The sequence below is a fragment of the Phodopus roborovskii genome, unplaced genomic scaffold, assembly GCF_943737965.1.
Source record: "Phodopus roborovskii unplaced genomic scaffold, PHOROB, whole genome shotgun sequence".
Lineage (NCBI taxonomy): Eukaryota > Metazoa > Chordata > Mammalia > Rodentia > Cricetidae > Phodopus > Phodopus roborovskii.
The window spans coordinates 14,890,850-14,911,366 of NW_026125052.1; the positions used below are offsets into that span (position 1 = coordinate 14,890,850).

Genomic DNA, 20,517 nt, shown 5'->3' on the forward strand with positions numbered 1-20,517 from the left:
AGCTGTGGATCTCCAGAGATCTCTGGATCCTGACATCTACAATTTGGGTCTTAACATTCTTTGTAATGACATTTCTCCTGCAAAATCTTAATTTTTTTGCTTTAATTTTCACATTCAGCTACTTTCTTACATACATTTGGCTACCTCAGGGGAGCTTTCAGAGATTCCTTCCTCTACGGCCCCCAACCCCTTTTCTGCTAGCAGGGTCTAGAGGGCTTTAAGAACCACACCTCATTCCTGGGTGGCATAGCTTCAGGGTGACCATTCTGCCAAGTGCATGGCTACTGGGAACACATCTGACATTTGAATATCCCTCTGGATCTTTCATGGAAGAACTCCACAACATCTCAGTAGAAAGATGCTGAAGCCCTTCTTGCCTTGCTTGATGACGTAAGGACAAACGGGATGCAACCTGCATGGAGGTTTATTGTCTACAAACCAGATGCACATTGATGGGCCCCTGGGAGAGCAGGAGAGTAGAGCTTTAATTCATAAACTTCTTTGACTCAAATATTCCAGCAATATATTAAGAGCATCATGGGAAGTCTGGTGAGACCATTGCAGAGAAAAGTTTTTGAATAGGAAAACTCCAAGGGTTCCCAGTGAGACTCAGCCGTTATCATCTGGGCAAGGGCTTTCCACTGGGGAACATGGTTTTTACAATGGCCAGAGACTTAGTGGCCTCACACATGCTTTTGGATCTCATTCACTTGAGAAAGAACTATTCTCCCATTGATGCTCTCTTGAGTGATGGCCTTGATCGTTGATGTTGCAGACCCTAAGGGAAAGAGTACCGAAGAGATCACTGCCAGGCTTTCCCCATTATGTGTACTGGGCTTGTGTTCAATTCCATGCTCCCAGCCCCTGCAGTTTCCCATGTTTTGTAAAATGCTCACCAAACTATATGGTGGGCTCTGCTGCAGGGGGAAAAGGTTAGCATGGAGGAAATCCCCACTCCCTCCAGAAAGTGAAGGCCTCTGAACGTGACTGGTTTCTGGAGCTCTGGACTCTGGTGCAGAAGCTCCTGTCTGGCTACCAGCTCTTGAGGTGTATTCTTTACTCATGAGGACTCTGTGGCTTGTCTCCACAGACTGTGAGTTTACAGAGTGCTAACGCCATCCAGGACATCTTGTTTTAAGTTCTAGATGCATGGATTGGCATGGATGGGTGAGAAGCCAGGGACGCTTACTGTTTCAAAGACATCATCCCTTATTTGAATAAGTGCTTTGCTGATACATCAATAAACTGGTTCTAGGCTATAGGGAAGATGAACACTATTGGTATAGGTATAAGGGGAAATGTAAAAACCAAGCCATTTGCACAGTGCACAGTAGATAGTACATCAAGTATTGAGCTACCTGCCCCAGAGTGTGCTAAGGGGAGTTTTATGCCATCTGTTTAGTTTTGCAGAAACAGGGCAGTTAGGCCAGCTGTACTGGAATGGTTAGCTCAACTTGGATTCTTTGGATCTCTAATGGTTTAGAATAATTTTACAAAAAAAAAAAAATGAATCAGAAAGTGATGCATAATCTATGCTGTGGTGTACTAAACTTTTCTGTCATATATTTATGGTAATCTGAGAAAGATGGTTCCTGGGTCAAAGGTATGGGGATATTGAGATGGACAAGTAAAAACTTGGGCTGTTTATTTCTCTTCCCTGTCCCTTTTCTTTCTTGCAAAAATGCTTGCTGTGTCTTTAGCATACTGCATGACAGCATGTCTGCTTGACAGAGGGATGCACTGTGTCAAATTTCCAACTTCACTTGGCCTCAGGACAACACATCAGTTATGATTTTCCACTCAAATGTCATGGAAACCCCTACTGTTCAACAAACTCAGGTTTGGGAATTGATGTGATGCAATTTCCTAGGAGTCTTGGTGACAGACTTAGTTATTCAAGAGAGACAGAATACTATCAATCACCTCTTTAATCTATGTTCTTTTGCAAAGAGATTGCATGTACAAGCTGAACCTCTCTTACTCAAAATCCCCAAGTCCCAAATGCTCCAAATTCTCAAGGTTTTAGAGTACTGACATGATACTGTGGGGGATATTATACACTTCAAGAGTTCATAAAAGAGTTATTTAAGATATTGCTATATATTATATATAGAGTATATTATATATTACAATGTTGTTTGTATATAGACTACATATATATGAAACAACTAGATTTCATGTTTAGCATTGGGTTCCATCCTCAAGATATCTCATCACATACATGAAAATAAAATAAAACAAAACATCATCAAGCCCCTAATTCATCTATCCCTAAGTTCTTTGAATAAGAACCACACAGTTAGTGCTCTACTGCTAAAGTAACCAGGGCCCACTTTGCTCTGTGGTTTCTAATTTGTTAATTTAACTGAATATTTCTTTCTGGTCATCTTGGAGGAAAACAAAAATTGAATTCAGGACATCTGGGAGCAGGGTAAGGATTATGGTGAACATGGGATGGGTAGACAGGCTGATTAACTAAAGCAATAGATAGTGTCAGACAATCAAACAGGTTCTCTTTTACCTTTTCCTCTTGACTCAGATTCATCCTTTGTCCTGTGAAGGCAAGAAAGAAACACAGAAAGTCACTCTAGCAGCTGCCAGCCCTTCCTCTGCTCCTTTGCTTGCGAGTTACTTTTCGGTTATTTAGGGAGGATTATTGAGCCTGGCAGATACAAGGTCATGAGTTTGTGAAGGCTAACTGGATCCCTCGGAAGAAAGGATTACTTCCTAGATGTTTTGGAGCTAGGAAATTCTCCCAAGTCTTCCTATCCCTCCTTCCAGCACCCTGCAGGCTTTCCCTTTCAGCAACATTCCTTCCAGAGTCAGGGTCTCAAGTTTGGAGCCCTGAGATACCCAGACTGGTCATAGTTTGACCCAACCATATTTTATTTATGTACTTTGATAAAAACCAAAAAACAAAAAACTTTGGACCTATTTTTTTGTGGACCATAGGACACACATAGACCTCTTCATGGCTAACTATTATTCCCTGGGATGGCCAGAAATATCAGTTTGAAAATCTTGACAGTCTTGTAAATCTTTCTCTACTGTTAGTTTAAAACATTCCCTCTGACTTTTGTTTTTATTTTTGAACTCAAATTGAGTGTACTCTATTGGAGGAACACAATCATCAAACCTTTTCATCCTTATCCCATCCCTGTTTTGGGCCAATACTTTATTTAACTCTTCTGAGTGCAAACCTTCATACACAGGGAGACAAACCTTTTATCTCAGACTTAATGAGAGACCTGATTGAGGAGTAGTCCAGAGAAAGTTAGCCTTTCCCCCTCTCTCAGGCCACTGTGGCTGAGATTCTGGGGATACATACATTCGCATGCATGGGGGTGTCATGTCTAGCATGCTCCAGCCACCATTGCCTCACCCTTTAATGTCTCCCTCCAGGAGCTGGCGGTAGGTGGCGATTTCCTTCTCTAGGTGGGTTTTGATGCCCAGCAACACCTTGTGTTCATTGTTCTGACGCTCCAGGTCTTGGCGAAGCTGCATCAGCTCCTCCTCATAGTGGGAGATGATTTGTTGCATGTCCTGGAGACGGCAGGAGTACCGAGTCTGGGTCTCTGTCAGCATATTTTCCAAAGCAGATTTCTGAAAGAGGGAATGATAGCCCATTCACTAGTCCACTAGGGGCATCGGCGGCACCGGCTAGTTCTGTGTTAACTTCCCCCTACCGCTCTGCTAGGCATCTTGGGGAGAAACAGGCTGACTTACAGAGTTGGGACTTGGGTCCCAGACAGAGTGCTGGGTCTTCTGATGCCATGTTTTGGGCATAAAGCCATTGTGTCAGGGAGCTCTTGACAACTCCACTGCATCCTCCTAGTGCTGCTGGTTTTCTCTACACACTGGGGATCGAACACAAGCTGCCTGGCTCTGAACCATTCCTAATGTTCCCATTTTATCTCTGGTTCGATGAAAAACTCCAGGAGGGAGAGGGTCTGCATCATCAGAAAATAATTTGATATAGGTATGCCATGTGTAATAGGGAATGCATGATTACACTTGGATTTAAGATGAGCAATGAGTAACTTTTAGGATGACTACCCCACAACCATTATCCCACTATAACATTGGACATTTCCTATGTACTTAAAAATGACTTAGATGTTGATCTTAAATTCAAATGATAACTGAGTGTCCAGTCGTTCAGTGGATTTAGTCTTGGTTTCAAGTGATGGTCTCTACACCACACTAACAGGCAGCCATTTTTTTTTTGAGGAAATTCTGAAACTACAAAATAAAGCATCTCAGCTAGGGTTGAGATCAAGTCCTAGCATTGCACAGAATTGCCACCTATATTTCCATACCATATAAATTAATAAGAAGGAAAAAAATGATGATTGTTTTGGTTGTGAGTCTAGCCTTTAATGGCTGAGCCATCTCCAGCCCGAAAAATGCTGATTGTATTAGCTATTCCCACTTGAATGGCGGCTTAGTTCTCAGTGTGCTCTTATTAATGCTGCCTGTTTGTCAAATTGCATACCACTGGTGCAGGCAAGCTCTCATCGTTCCAGAGACCCATTTTATTCTTTTTCTTTTGTCCTCAAGCCTCATCTTCTTATGCCTCCTTTCAGCCCTCTGTCTCACTGAGGAATGGAAGCCATCTGGAGAGAACTCCGGCAACAGTACCTCCCCCACCCCATTTCCTTCATAAACTTGATCTGTGTACTGGTCCCCAGTGCCTCTAACGACATGAACTGTCTGTTGCCATCACCTCCCCTGCCTCCTGCCTTCATCATCACCATCCTTTCTACTTCCTCCTACCTTAACTTTCTGTCTTAAACCTATACCCAGCCTCAGCCACTCACTATTCAGTTTCTCTGTTTCCTTTACAGAAAGCAGAGTTCCTCAAACAGCAGGCTACACAGGTTTGCTCTCAGTCTCTTCTCCAAGACAGCCTACAGAACCCAGCATAGGTTCCATTGTGACCTTACCCCTTCATGCCCTTCCCTTCCCTTCTTCCTCCTTCTCTGCCCTTATCTCCTCTCCCCTTTTCTCATCCCTCACCCCCTTTGTTCCTGGATGCTGCATAGGACACACTTGTGCCTTCTGGCTTTGGCATTTGCTGTTCCCTCTACCTGGAGCTCCCCGACTCCCCTCCAATACACATCCACCTTAAAGCATCTCCTCGTCTCAGACTGTTCCTCAGCTGTCCCGTGCTTCCTGTGTTTAAGATGGCCCCTCTTCCCTCTGCCATGTCTTCCTTTCTCTCATGAGGTCCTTTCTACCTGACATACATTGGTTTTGATGATTTTCACAATTGCGGTTTAATCATCCTTACTCTTTCATCACTAATTTCTCAGTGCTAAGCACAGTGCCAGACAAGGGAGCACATGGATATAGGTTATCAGAACCTTATTGACCCAAGAGCTATTGTGAAATAGGGAAGTTGAAATACATCACACACTGCGGAGCATCACACTGTCATCATTTCAGTGGCCATTGTTGTCATCTTGACAATGCATTCTTATGGGAGACAGGGTCCTCACTACACAGCCTGGGATGGTGTGCCATTAGACACCTTCATTCTGCAACCTCCCAAGTGCTGGGATGATAGACATGCATTCCCATGCCTAGCTGAGTGCACATTTTAATGTCTGATTACTATCAATAATTCATAAAACAAGGTTATTTGCCATATGTTCTTGCTACACAAATGAACTAATTGTGCCTTCTTAAGATGCATGGAATAGCAGCACTCAGGAGCTGCACTGATGAATGATCAAAAGAATTAGTAGCTATGAAGGGACTCACATGATAGGTTATACTCGACATGCTCTGGGAGCAGCATTCATACACAGCATCTTATTATACCACAATGAAGATAGAAATGGCTTAGACTCAGGAACATATGCAGGATTGTGGGTGATATGTAACATGCACAATGAACAGAGGAGCACATTGGAGTCAGCCAGGGCTAAATTTGCCACCTATCATGCTAGTGCCAGAATTTCTTTCTATTGGAGTTTGGGGAACATACTAGTTATAAACAGTAAGAGGACCAATAGACAACATGGGGAGGGGTGTGCCTAGCATCCATCATCTCTGAAATCACACAGCTTCACCCCCAGTAACTCACTGGTTGTATGACCTTTGCCAAATTCCTTCACTGTCTGGAGCTTTGGTTTCCTTATCTTTAGAACGAGAGGGCTAAGACCTACTTGGGAAGGTCCATATGATGACCAACAGCATTAGCCATAACAAGCCACTCACTGAAGTCTAGCTATGTTTTTACACTGTACACACATTTCTTCTCATTCTCACCATGAACAATTGGAACGGAAAATGGAGAATGAGAGAAATCCCAAGGGAACTAGAGTGCTGGGGCCAGGGGACAAGGTCAAAGAATGCTCTGAGGAGACAGTACAGGGTCCAGGATGTCTCTAGCTCAACTTACCCGGCTGTGCTGTGCTTGCAGGTCAATCTCTAGGGCCTGGAATGTTCGCCTCAGCTCATGGATATCACTTTGGTTGCTCTGTACGGGCACTGGGCTGGCCAACTCCTGGGACATGGCTGCTGACTGTGAAGCAAACATAAGCAGAGACGTTGGTCTTGTGACATGTGGCAATAGAAGAGTTGGGATATCTGGCTACTTTTTTTTTTTTTTACCTGCTCTCTAAACCAGGTGTCCAACTCTTGATGCTTCTTCTTTATTATTAGCTCATATTCCTGCCTCATGTCTTCCAAGACCTTAATCAGATCTTCCCCTGGAGTTGTGTCCACCTTCACACTGACCTTGAAGTCACTTGGCATATGATTCTCCTCCATTTCCTGTTTAATAACAGAGAACAATAGTGAAGTGGCCTGTGACAAGCAGGCTGGATTGTTGTGTTGATTGGCACTGGTTCATGGTTCTATTTATGTGGTGGCTACTCTCACTGGTGTGACAGTTTCATGGTTATTATGAACTGACTAACCATCACGAACATATTCTCCAAAACTTTATAACATAAAGACTAACATAGCATGCGCTATGGTTTGGGTATAAAGCGTCTCCTCCCAAAGGGCCATGTGCTGAGGGATTGCTTCTCAGCCAATAGCATTTTCTTGGTTGGTTTGGGAAGTTTCAGGAGGCGGGACTTTGCTGGTGGGTTCTTGTGAGTGGGTCCATGGAGAGATCTTGTTCCTGGCCTCTTCCTGTCTGTCTGTTTCTTGTTAGCCATGGATTGAAGAAACTCTTTTGTCCTATACTTTAGTTGCTGTGACACATTGCCCAAGTGCATTGGCCAAGTAGCCCTGGGTTGAGCCTCTGAAACTGAACAAAAATTAATTCTTGTCCCCCTTAACGTGTTCCCATCAGAGTCACAGCAACAAGGAACAGCACATTCAGGAAATACCTGTGAACGTGTAGAGGGGTTTCCTCGTCTCATGAAGGACAAAAAGGAGCAAGATGGGAAGCGCAGAGAGAGAGAGAGAGAGAGAGAGAGAGAGAGAGAGAGAGAGAGAGAGAGAGAGAGAGAGAGGGGAGACAGAGAAGAAAAGAGGAAGAGAGGGAGAAGGGGTATGGGAAAGATGCGGGAGAGAAATATAGATGACAGACAGACAGACAGAGAGCTCACTGTTCAGGGACAAAATAACCCACAAGGACCCACCCCTTGTATTCTACTTTTTGCAGATATATTCCACCTCCCAAAGTGCCATGAGTGGGGACAGAACATTCAAAACCCAAGCCAGCAGAGGACATTTCATGTTCAAACTATAACAATACATAGTCAGATGGTTTCTTTGACTCAATTCTTTGGTTGAGACTATTCCAGAAACAATTACATGTCTGGAACAAATAGACTCCTTTCTAGAAAGTGCTCTTTGGTGATGTGTCTATGCAGAAAATGGCCAATATTTTCAGTTCTAAGCCAAACTTTGGGGAAGCAGTTAGTTCAGGAACCAAAAGCTGGGCATTAGAGAGCCTTTAAAAAAATACCATGCCTTATGCTTCTCTACGGTTTCATGGAAACCAAGTGGCCACAGGAAAGGTGTAACTAGCAATCACTGTCTAGTCAGCTATTCAGAAACCCAGCTCTGATGTTTTGAAGCAACTGAGTTTTACCTAAAATCTTTTTCTGCCCTTTTGTCAGGCTCAGGGACTTGAAATGTATGACAGGTAATTCTGTAAGTCAGTTACAGGTCTGTAGCTTAGGATTCCTGAGTTTTGAGTTTTAGCAGCCTCTTTATACCATTGTCCCTGTTTTTGGCAGATCAGGCTAACGAGGGAAGCTTGGTCTCAAATGTTTTACTCTATATTTTTGTCTCTGTTTCTTTCTCTGTATGTGTTCATATATGTGTGTAAGTACATGTACCTGTGTGCACACGCATGTGGAGGCCAGAGGTTGCCTTCCACTTATTTTTGAGTCTCTCTCTGAACATAAAACTCTCCAGTCTGGCAATATGGGTTGGCCAGTGATCCCCAGGCATCCTCCTGCCTGTGCTTCTTCTGGTGCTGGGGTTACAGGCACATACCATCACAGCAGGGTTTCTATGTGTCTGCAGCAAACACTGTACTGACTGAGCTTTCTTCCAGGCCTACTTATTATTCTCTTTCTGTATCTTTACGTGTATACTGTGCACACATGTGTGTAGGCATGTTTGCATGCACATTCACGTTCATGGGTATGATGGCTCAAGGTTGCTGTTACCTGTCTTCCTTCCTTCACTGTTACCCACTTATTTTATTATTTTATCGAGGCAGCGTCTCTTGCTGAACCAGAGCTCACTCATTCGGTGAGTGTTAGCCAGACAGCTTTTCCTGTGTATAGAGTCTCTGCCTCCCAAGTTCTGGGATTATAGGAAGCACCACATCTGCTTAGTGGGATCTGTGATCTTTAGGCTTAAATAGCAAGTTCTATTCCCATGGAGGCATCTTCCCAGGCCTTAATCTCAAGGTATTATACTAACAAGTTTGGGAAACTAGTGTGTAATAATACATTATTATTATTGTTGTTGCCAATCACTTGGTTATGTTTAACATCTAAGCACATAACTTTGAAATTAGGGAAAAAAAGATGTTCCTGTGGTTTCTTATGAGGAACACTGGGGCTGGCATTCAGGTGGTGGCCCCTTCTGTTACTATGGGGTCACCTTGGACTGTGAAGTTAGGGGCAGAGCGGGTTCCCAGGAACTGAGGACTGTCCCACCTGCTCATGGCGCTTCTTCATGAGGATGAGCTCTTTCCTCATTCCCTCCACCTCCTGTTCCAGGTCTGTCGTGATGATGGTCAGATTATCCAAGGTCTTTCGGAGGCTCTCAACTTCAATTTCCAAGTCTTTCTTAAGGGAGTGTTCATTTTCGTACCTTTGGCAAGAGGGAGGTTAAGCACAGCTGTTATTGGAAGGGCCATGGGCTTTGCTGGAGTCCACTTGGGCTTAGAGAGGGCACTCTAACTTTTCAGGTGTAACGACAGACTGACCAATACATCAGGGCATCATTAGAACAATGATACATTGATACAGGACGTATACAGGGATATAGAACATTTGTTCCATGCTATGCTTGTCTGTGTTGGTGACTCAATGCCGACTTTTAAATGCAGCACAAAAGAGAACACGCACAGACCTGTACCTATCACCTGGCTCCATTACCCATGATATATCTATTTTGTATATTTGATCATTTGGATTCATTGCTGAAAATGTTTGTTTTTTAAATGGTAGCTGGTGGTTGAATTATTTTTGGCATTAGGTCTTGCTATATAGTTCAGGAAGCTCTCAAATTCAATATATATCCCAGGCTGCTCTTAAACACACCATCCTACCGCCTCCACCTCCCAAGAGATGAGATTACAAGTGTGTACCAATATAAATGGCTCATTGCTGAAAATGTCTGAAGCAAATTACAGACATTATGGCAATTTAACCCTAAATACTGCAAAGTGCATCTAATAAAAATAGATATATTTTTTCTAAATTAATACAACAAAATTACCATCCCTAAATGAAAAGATTTTAATGGCACCAAATTCTTTTTTTTATTTTACATGTTGATCCCAGTTTCTTCTCACTCCCTCCTTCCCTCCCTCCTTCCCTCTTTCCCTGTCTCCCCCCCCCACATGCACACTGACTACCCCCTTCCCCCCCACTCCACATGTAGGGTGATACCATCCAGAAGGGGTTATCTAAATCTGTCAAGTCATTTAAAGTAGGGACTAGGACTTCTCTCCTGTCTCTAGGTTAAGGGAGTATCCCTCCATGGGGCATGATGGCACCTAATTCTTAACTCATTCAAATCTTCACATGCTATCACGTGCACTTTTCACTTTGTGCCTGGCTTATTTAAATTGAGCATGACTCTCGTAGTGCCCTTTAATTATAAGCCAGTAAGATTTTGGCAGGCAGTTCTGGCTGGCCAAGCTTTCCTTCTGTGGAACTCTGTGAAGAAGGGACTTACTTGAGGTTGAAGTCATCCACTGCCATCCTGGCATTGTCGATGAGCACAACAATTTGAGCATTGGCCATCTTACTGTCCACTATCTGTAAAACAGGCACAGAGAATTATTGCTGCCAGACAGATGCACCCCATGACCACTGCACGTCTGAGCTCCAGTTTCCTCTGCCTGCAACTTGCAGCACAGACAACAATCTTTTTCTTCTTAGAACAGGTGTGTGTGTGTGTGTGTGTGTGTGTGTGTGTGTGTGTGTGGTGTGCACATGCATGTGCTTCAGAAGGACCGAGGAGGACCTCAAGTGTCCTGCTCTGTCACTTCTCTCCTTATTATTTTGAGACAGGGTGTCTTACTGAACCTGGACTTGGGATGATGGCCAGCACCTCCCAGCAATCCTCCTGTTTCCCTCCCCATTCCCTCCCCCCCCCCACCGCTAGCGCTGGAGTCACAGGTATGCGTGGCTGTTTCTGGCTTTTGACATGAACACTGAGGATCCAAAGCCAGTTCCTCATACTTGCATAGCGCTGCTCTTGCCCTCTGAGCCATCCTTCCAGCTTCTGAGTTTTGTTTTTTTGTTTGTTTGTTTGTTTTTCTGATTGTGGCTTTAGGGTAAGATTTCCTAAAGTACAGGTGTGTGTAATTCTTAGTATTGACACATTCACACTTCCAGTGTGAGAGCTAATTTGAAGTATGCTTCAGACAATCTTCCTATAAAGCAATTGTTATTATTATTTTGCCCAAAATGACTGCAACCACATATGTAAACTTCAGGAAAACATATGTGTTTGTAACACATTTGTGATGAGATTGCCTCTATTGCAGCTGTTAAAACAAGAATGGAGTGAATTCTTTACCATCGAATGGTGCGGCTTGAGAAGCCTCCATGGTGTTGAAACCTCCAGCTAAAGGCAGGGTCACTTAAGTTTCCTTTACATTAAAAAAGACCCAGTGGATCTGTTTGTCTGAGCAATTGGGTGTACAGGACATTATGATCAGAGAAAAAGCCCCACATTGATGTGGGGAAACGGAGTCACTTTCTCATTGTCTAAAGGTAGAACAATACTTTTGCATGGAGTATTGCGGCAATAGAAACTAGCATTTCTTTGGCCTGGCTTCCTTCCCCATCAGGCCATGTGGTCGGGCAGTCACTCCCCTCTTATGCTTCAGCCTCATCATTTGTTCAATGATGGGTTTGTAGTAGAAACAGGGGACCTCAGAGATCCTTAAGCAGCTGGAGTCATAGAACCATGTGGCATTTCAATTGTATTTGTACAGCTAATTCAGCTAATTCCTTTTTTTTTTTTTTGCCTTAATACAAAGGTGCCTTTAAAACGCCAGCCACACTTAAAGCTTCACCAAGGACTTGGAATTTGGTCCTGTGAATGCATAATAGCAGCCTACACACATTTGGGGAGAGCTGGGCTTGGAATTCAAAGAACAGGACTGGGGTTCCACCTTTGTCCATTAGCTGGCTGAGCTAGCAGAGTCTCGGTTTCTGCAGCTGTAAAATGGTGATAACAATAATAATGGCCACTCACCAGTGCATTGTGAGGGTTAGAAGATAGTAAATGAGATAATACTGCACACATACTTGTCACACTACAGGGACTCTGGAAGGTTCACGGAACTTTGCCCTGAAAGTGAAAACTGCAGCTACATCCTGGCTTCTTGCCCACAATGTCTCTGTATGGTATTTTTTTTTTTTAACCAGCATTCTCCCTTTCAGGCTTCTTATTTTTGGTATTATTTGCTCACACAAAATAAAAAAGTAACTCCATTCCCAATGCTCGGGACTCTTGAGCACTTTCTTCCCCGTGCACTGAATGCCTATATTCATCCACACCACTGGGCTGGTTGACATCCCCTCCTTAGCAGCCCTGTAGTGCACACATGAGAACAGAGGAGTAAAAATACCTCCATGAACTTCTTTGGCTTTTCCAAGTTAGAGAGATTACTCTTCCATTGAGAAGCCAACCTCATGTATATAATTCCTCCCCAGCCAGCATTCTTGTGGTCCATGAGAGTGAAGTCCTAGAGTGTACTTGGCGTGAAGCATATGTAGGGTGGGGTGGGGAGTGTAGCTCAGTTTGCAGAGTGCTTGCCTAGTGTGGGCTTAATACCCAGCACTGCATAAATGGAGCATGCTCGCATGTTCTTGCAATCTCAGTACAGGAGAGGTGAAGGCAGGAGAATCAGGAGTTCAAGGTCATCCTTGGGTACATAGTGAGTTCAAAGTCAGTCTGGGGCTATGTGAGACCAACTCTCTCTCCTATCTACATATGTATTGTGTATATACATTTACACATTTATGCATTCATTCCTGAGTGTATGCATGTGCAACATGTGCACACAGAAGCCTGAAGAGAATAGAGAGGTCATTGGATCCCCTGGGACTGAGGTTACAGGTGGCTGTGAGCCATCTTGTGGGGTCTGGGGACAAAGCTTTGGTCCTCTGCAAGAATATTAAATCCTCTTAACCATGGAGCATCTCTCCAGCACCCACACCTAATATTTGAAACTTCTCATTGTTTGTGTTTACTTAATATGGTATTATAATCTAGCCATTATTTCTGAGATATCCTTCAGACTCATAAATGGATGGCGATAGATTGAGAAACAGTATATGAGGCATAGATTTTAAATTGTGTGTTGTAATAATCACCTAGAGTCTCCCCAAGGCCCTGACTTTATTCTTTGAAAAAAATCTAGCTAGTGTATTAGCACAGTATTATTGCCCCAAGATATGTAATCTCCTACTCAGTAGACGCAAATAGACAATTTGACTGGGCTTCCAAATTTCACATGCTGAGAATCATCAGGAGTTTTATGAATGATATTCCTACTGCTGTGTCCAATTCTGTGTTTCAAAAGGTTCCGAATCACTTTTGAACTACATTGCTTACAGACTTTTTGAGTAGCATTTAATATTACAGAATGAGGATAAAATGTCCCATTTAGTCAGAGTATTTCATCAGGGCCCAGAGAGGCCAGCTCCTGGTCACTGGGACACCTCTTAAGGCCCTCATCTGTAAATAGACAGACAGCCTCAACCTCCAAGAGTGATACTATTCCAGACCAGAGAAGATGAGACATCCAAAATACAAGTCTAGAAAAGCATGAACCTTGGCCTATTTGCCCTCAAAATCCAGAGTTCAGGCCCCATAGAGACTGGGCTAGCTGCCTGTCCACATAGGTGAAGCCACTCATCCTTCCCCCACCCCCAAGTATGTTCTAAGGAATTTAGAAAAACAAATAGAAAACATATCTAGTTTCATTCTTGTGGTCTGGAATTTGGGGATAAAAATATTTGCATCACCGGAGGTATGAGAATTAAATGATACAGGCTGAACTATGTGTGGCACTAATAGCCATGCCAACCCACTGCCTTATTCTTGTGAGCACACAGGTGTTTCATGTTTGTATGAGGCTGACTAGTTGGCATCATGCTGAAGTAGAAACCGATCATTCCAAAGAGACCCGAGTGAAAGGCCCACCTCTGCCTCTTGCTGGTGCCTTCAGGGGTTGTTTCAACATTTTTGGACTTCAATTTCCTCTGACAGAGTTCATGTGGGAATTAAGTCAGATAACATAGACCAGTCCCACCACTGCAGAAAACCCTTCTCACAGACAAGCACATCTGGCCCTCCTGCCCCCACTGCTGGGCATACAGGAAGTGCCCAATAATGGTTTCCTTCCCTCTTCTCCCTCCCCCTCCTTCTCTCTCTTACTAGTACACATGTTATTGGATCAGGTGTAGTCTGGGGTTTCTTTTGAGATTCATGTTCCCAGCTCTCCATTTGCAGACATCATCTTTTCCCTCCATTCTAAGACCAAAGCAACTTCATTAAATGAGAAACATGGTGTGGATGTTGAGTCACCTTGTTTTCTTCCCAAAGACAACTGTGCACTCTGTAGTTAAGGCAATTACACACTCAGTTATTAGGCTGATTATTCAATAATTAGGGGTCATTACAAGGACAGATTTATGTTATCTTGATTGGTCCTTCCTACATTCAAGCAAAGATGGCTGAGTGTTGTGAAATAATATGGTATTAATATTGGAAGCCAGGGTAGGCTAAATCATGAGTTCACAGGGATTTTTCTGGAACTCCTTCATACAAAGGGGTGGTTTATAGCATTAAGAGCATAACTGTGAGATGGTTGGTTGTCCTCCCTTTATAGGCATCCCAGAAGGTGGGGCATTAACTTTTTAGGTGTTTGGTTGAGAAGTGTTTTAGTCTGTTCCAACTTTCCAAGTTTTTTAATCTAGCCTCATTTTATCCTTTCCCCCCTCTAGTAATATGCCATTCTCAGAAGTGTGAGCAAGTTTATTTTCTAGCAACTTCTAGAAAAATAGCTAGGGATGTCATGATGGTGTGTGTATCTGCTGGTGGAGTGTGACAGTTTTTTAGGCATGATCAGCACAACAGTGTCACTCAGTCTTTTGTGGATAGAGAGTCACACTGTGGAGTTGAACTGATGTAATGAGAAAGTAAATCTCTCCTGTGCCTTGTGTACTGAGGGTGCACCCTGCATACCAGCCAGCCCTTATCATGTCTCTGACATTGTTGGATCTAAGGTGACACTGCACAGCACCTGGCTGCCTGACATTCCTAAGGCTAATATACTTTTTAATGTTTTAAAGCATGCAGAATACCAGGCAGTCTTGCTTTCGAAAAGATAGTCTATAATAATTCTGAAATGTTTGCTGTCTTCACTTTAAATTAATTTTACAAACAAGTTTCCCTGAGTCCCTACTTAAGGTATGACAGTAAGATTTACATGATCAATACTTGAGACTTGGGTTCTTTGCTGTTTCCCCCAGGAACCCCCTTCCCATTCCCCTATTTTTCTAGAAGTTGCTAGGTATGGCAGTGTCAAGACCAGCCTCAGGGTCTCTCAGAGTCTTACCTGCTCCTGCAGGTGGATGATGTTTTCCTCATATTGGGAATAATCTTTTTTGTTGTCAGGTTCTCTCTCCTGGTGCCATTGTAGGATACGGCTTTCCAGCTTCGAATTGGCCTCCTCCAGAGCTCGTACCTTCTCCAGGTAGGTGGCCAGGCGGTCGTTGAGGTTTTGCATGGTGGCCTTGCCATTTCCACCTAGCAGGGGACTGCCTCTTCCAGACCCCCATGATCCTCCAGGAGGCAGACAGCCTGGTGTGGTGAAGGAAAGGGAGATGCGGACACCCCCTGCGCCTCCATGGACGCTAGGGGTCCTGTGGAAGCTCCCAGGGCGACCCCAGCTGCCTCCAAAGCCGTGGACAGAAGCTGAATAAGTCTGACTAAAGCTGTGGCTGGAGTTCATGGTTCCATCTGTGTATGGAGCAGGGCTAGACGCTCTGACACCACAGGACTGAGCTGCCCCAGACTGCCCAGGATGGTTTTATGCCCTTTGCTGTGGGAGTTTCCTTCTCTGACAACTGTACCGACAAGATCCTATCATTGTGCAATGTGTGTTTCCTTTTGGACAACCCTGAGGTGCCCCTGGGCCAACACACTTTGCTGTTGTTGTTTAGAACCACATGAACATGCCAGTTACCTCCTCCCTCCCAGTGGCAACCTGGAGGCGTGGCCCACGACATCAGGTGGCTAGCATGCCATCTCAGGTGTCTTGCAGTGGAATTTTTCCAATGTACACTCACCCAAAAAAGGTCAGATTAAAATCCACCGTGAGACTATTTTGTGTGGCACAGATTTTGTTTTTAAAAAGTAGATCCTAATCACGTGTACACACACACACACACACACACACACACACACACACACACACACACACACACCAAACCACTCCAGATAACCCTCTACAGCCAGGGTAAAAAGGACTTACAAAGGGAGAGCTAGAACAAACAAGAATCTCAGGTCCTAGAAGAAAACTCCTCCTATGCAGAAGGAAATAGAGAGGGCACTGAATATCTGATTCCTTTGTGGCTCTTGCTGTTTGATGGAAAGTAATTTCAAAGGAATCGCTCTTCAGAACAAACCCTCAATTACAGTCGTAATTAATTAATGAATGACTGGCCTTCCGCTTCCAGGATGCCTTTCATCCCAGCACACCTCAAAACCAAACAACCCAGCCTGTCCCTAGGATGTTCCTGGGCTCCAGAGAGGAATGCAGCTTTGCTAAATGCCCGCAGTCCTGTCTCTGTTTTTGGTTGAGTCCACAGACCATTGGCTTAAATGTGACCTATAGTAGGCACTGTGGAAACAGGAAGCCTGCCATGGATGTTTGACATGCTGGACACATCGTTCTACCAAGGTAAAGGTTGGGAATGAATAGGATATAGTCATGGGCAAGGACTGTGTGCTGGTTATTTTGGACTTTGAAACAAAATGTAGGGGTCTATGGAGATGGTTCAGTGGGTAAGGGCCCTTGCTGGGCCAACATGAGGGCCAGAGTTCAAATCCTCAGGACCTATGTGAAAAGCCAAGTGTGGTGTTGGTGTTGTAACCTTGCCATTGTTGGAGTAGGTACAGAGACAGGAGGATCCCTGGGACTTGGTGGCCACCAGTCCATAGTGAGAGATTCTGTCTCAATGGAATAAGGTAGAAAGTGACAGAATAGGACACCTAGTGTCCTTCACTGTTGTTTGGTGTGCTCATTCTCCCACCACACACACAAACATACCACACACACACACACACACACACACACACACACACACCCAAAAACAAAAAAATATCAGTTATCAGAAGAGACCTTAGTGTTACTATGAAAGGCCATTAATTGCACGGATTAGGGAAAATGAGACCTGAAGGGCATATGGGGAGGATGAACTGTGAGTTAGTAAAGCCACAACAGGATTCTCTCTGCCTCATAGCACTGTTATCACTGATCATGAAGAGGTCCTGTACAGTCCTTCCATAATGGTAATGGGCCTACTCAGTCTCATAGACATTGTTAATCCTTATAGCAACAACTGGTTGTTTCTAGGGAAAGGTTATAATTTGTTGTCATTGTGTGTGCGCATCTGTGTGTGTGGAGGGTACTAAGTGTGGAGCCCAGAACCAGAGGTAGGCAAATGCTTTACTACTGACATTCACCCCCAGTCCAATACCCAAGTGTAACACTTTGTAGATAAAGGGCCAGGTGTTCGTAGAGGTGAGTAATTCAGGGTTATGTGCACCGACAGTGTAATTGAGTGCATGGCTTTGTCTCTTCCTTGGAAAGGTGTGTTCAAAGGTTACTTCCTTCAATAACCATTTTCTGAATTCTCTGGAATGGATTTGATGCCCCATTGGGAGGGAATGACCTCATCTATATGACCGATCTTTCAGTAAAATGGGTCACTTGGTATCCCTCCTCTTCTGTGGAAGCTGGAAGTGCCCACAGGAAGCTGGAGCTGCTTCCTGTGGTTAATGAGGTTCATTCTTAGTCTTTTCAAACTTGAGGCAGGGTCTCATATAGCTAAAGCTGCCCTCAAACTTGGTTATGTAGCCAAGGAGTGTCTTGAATTTCTGGTTCTCCTGTTTCCACCTCTTGAGTGCTGGTGTTACAGGCATGGGCTCTGCTAATGTCTCTATATGGTGCTGGGAACTGATCTCAGCATTTCTTACACAGTGCACACACACTCTACCAGCCAAGCCAGGCCCCCAGCCCTCTCACTACTGACTACACTGCCTAACACATTTGCCATATGTCTCTGCAGCCTTCTGGGATTGTAGCCTTCAGGGTTAGGTCTTCCACCTTCTAAACTTTGGAGCATTGCAACATCGGAGAGTTTCATAAATGGTGCTGTTTCCCAAACTCAGCATTGCAGTATTCTAGACTTAGAATCTTAGCTCAGGCCTCCCATGCCGTTATCTCCTATCCCTGTGAGGAGTAAGAGGCACAGAACTTGGGTAGAAAAGGTTAATCCTATTCCAATTATAAATAAAACCATTGAAACACACCAGCTCTGCCCTCTCTGGCCTGGATGTCCCCTATTTCACCATAAAAATGCTAGAAAACTGTAATTGTGATGGAAGCAAGCCCAGTGGTTCTTACAAGAAGAGCATGGGTCCACTTACATCTCCAATGAAAATAAAGAACAAAGGTGGTACTTTGCTTCCAATGTCTCTGCCAAGACTCACACTGGAATTTAATCTGTACTGTAAAGTATGGAGAGGTGGGACCAGGGGAGACATTTAAGAGATGATTAGATAGCAGCTGCTCTGCCTTTAAAGATGGATTAATCTGCATATATTAATGGGTTGGTTGGTTAGTAGGTTATCTTGAGAATGAATCTATTGTAAAATGCAGTCTGGCTCCATCTCTGGTATGGGCTCCCCTCCCCTAACCTGTCCTGCATTAGTACTCTGCTGGCAATCCCACAGGTAAGAAGACCCTCACCAAATGTGGCCCCTCAGCCTTGAATTTCACGGCTTCTAGAATTGTTAGAAAGAAACCTCTCAGCTGTCCAAGTATGCTAATAGAAAAATACTAAGAGAGATACAGAGAGACAATTGAAATAGGGGAAGTGTTTTTGTTTGAACCTGAAATGTTCACGAAAGGGTGAAAGTTTGAATATTTCCAACTTGCAGTGCTGTTCTGGAAGGCTGGGGGACCTTTAGGTGGTAGGCAACAGTTGATGGAAGGAGGTGATTGTGAGAAAATATTTGGAAGTTACTCCTCACCCCCATTTTGGTCTGCTCTCTCCACTTCTTCATCTACTATTGAGCCACTGCCATAAGCTCCCAGTACATGAATCCCATTACACCTTCCTCACCGTGATGGGCTGGACTGTCTGAAACCAAGATTCAAAGATAATTTTTACCTTTCACACATTGGTTTTCCGAGGTACCCGGTCATGCTGTGACACAAGTGAGCATACTCCAGAGATTGTATGGCAGTAGGTCATATTCTCATGAACACAGAATGTTCTTGGTCACTGGTTTTGACTCAGGTTTGTGTTTGTCTATGGGTTCTGTTGATGTGGACCTGGTCTCTGGAAAGAGAAAAAACAACCTCGCCTCCAGTGAGTACAAGGTCCAGGCTGCACCCTGAAATTCTTTCACAAGAATCTGCATGGAATTGATCTCATCCCCAATCATTCCAGACATGTCTGAGAAGCCATGACTTACTAGCTCCTGTATTTCTCTCCTGTCTCATTTTACATCAGAATGTGTGGGTTTTGATTTGTAAGCATTAACATTGAAAAAAATTATTTTTGTATTACATAGTGGGAACAGGGTGGGGAAACTGGATGGTGTAATTTGAGAAGCCCAAGGAGAGGCAGTCTTTTGTAGTCTACTGTACAGCAAATTTCCTTGTAACTTCTATGGAGAATCTATTGGATTTTAAAAGAAATGATGCCTTTGGTTTTGGGTGTGTAAAAATGATATGTGGTCATTATAAAAATTCAGTTAGCATGTGAAAGTACAAGATAGAAGATTAGAAAACACTTCAATTGCACTACACAGAGGCAACCCTTGGTCAAGCCTGACCAACCCCTTTCAGACACTCTTTAGCTATATTATTTGGAAGACATAAATGACTAAAATAATTCTGTGAAAAGGGCATATAATTTTAAGCCATTTTATTATAATCCAGGATGAACTTTGTCCTGCTTTTCAGCAGATGTCAAGTATTTTGTCATTTTGTTCAGGGGACTCCTGCAATGTGGTTTCAAAATTTTACAGTAGTTCCAGTTGTTCATGACTGTAATTACCCTCTCTGCATGACTTTCTAGCTAAAATTATTTGTAATTTTCACATTTATTTCATCTTTCTGACAGACTAAGACACTGTCATGAAAAGGAACAGAGTGTTTTGCTGCAGAGACTGAATGATGAGGGGGTGGATGGGCTTGTGTGTGGGCATCTCAGAAGCCAGCAAGGAGATGCCCCGCCTCAGAGTACATTTTATTTGTGCCTTTTAAAGACAATCATTTCAGCCAGGCAGTGGTGACAAAGCCTTTAATCCCAGTACTTGGGAGGCAGAAGCAGGTGGATCTCAGTGAGTCCAGGGCCAGCCTGGTCTATAAATCAAATTCCAGGACAGCCAGGAATGACCCACAGAGAAAACCCATCTTGAAAAACCAAAATGAAAAAGAAGAAATCATTCCATAAATGAAGCACTTCAGGACACCCCTCACTGTAGAGGAAGAGTGGGCACAATGATTATCAAATATAATTTTATTCTGTATGTCAT

General features: G+C 43.7%; 1 protein-coding gene across 1 annotated transcript; it reads right to left on the reverse strand.

The window, feature by feature from the left end:
* Nucleotides 1-506: 506 nt before the first annotated feature.
* On the reverse strand, nt 507-15,758 carry Krt23 (keratin 23). The gene is made up of 8 exons (XM_051176290.1): nt 15,299-15,758; nt 10,393-10,475; nt 9,144-9,300; nt 6,622-6,783; nt 6,410-6,532; nt 3,383-3,603; nt 2,522-2,553; nt 507-778 (listed from the first exon to the last, which is right to left on the reverse strand). The coding sequence occupies exons 1-8, from the start codon at nt 15,692-15,694 to the stop codon at nt 684-686; spliced, it is 1,269 nt and encodes a 422-aa protein (XP_051032247.1). The 5' UTR covers nt 15,695-15,758; the 3' UTR covers nt 507-683.
* Nucleotides 15,759-20,517: the final 4,759 nt, after the last annotated feature.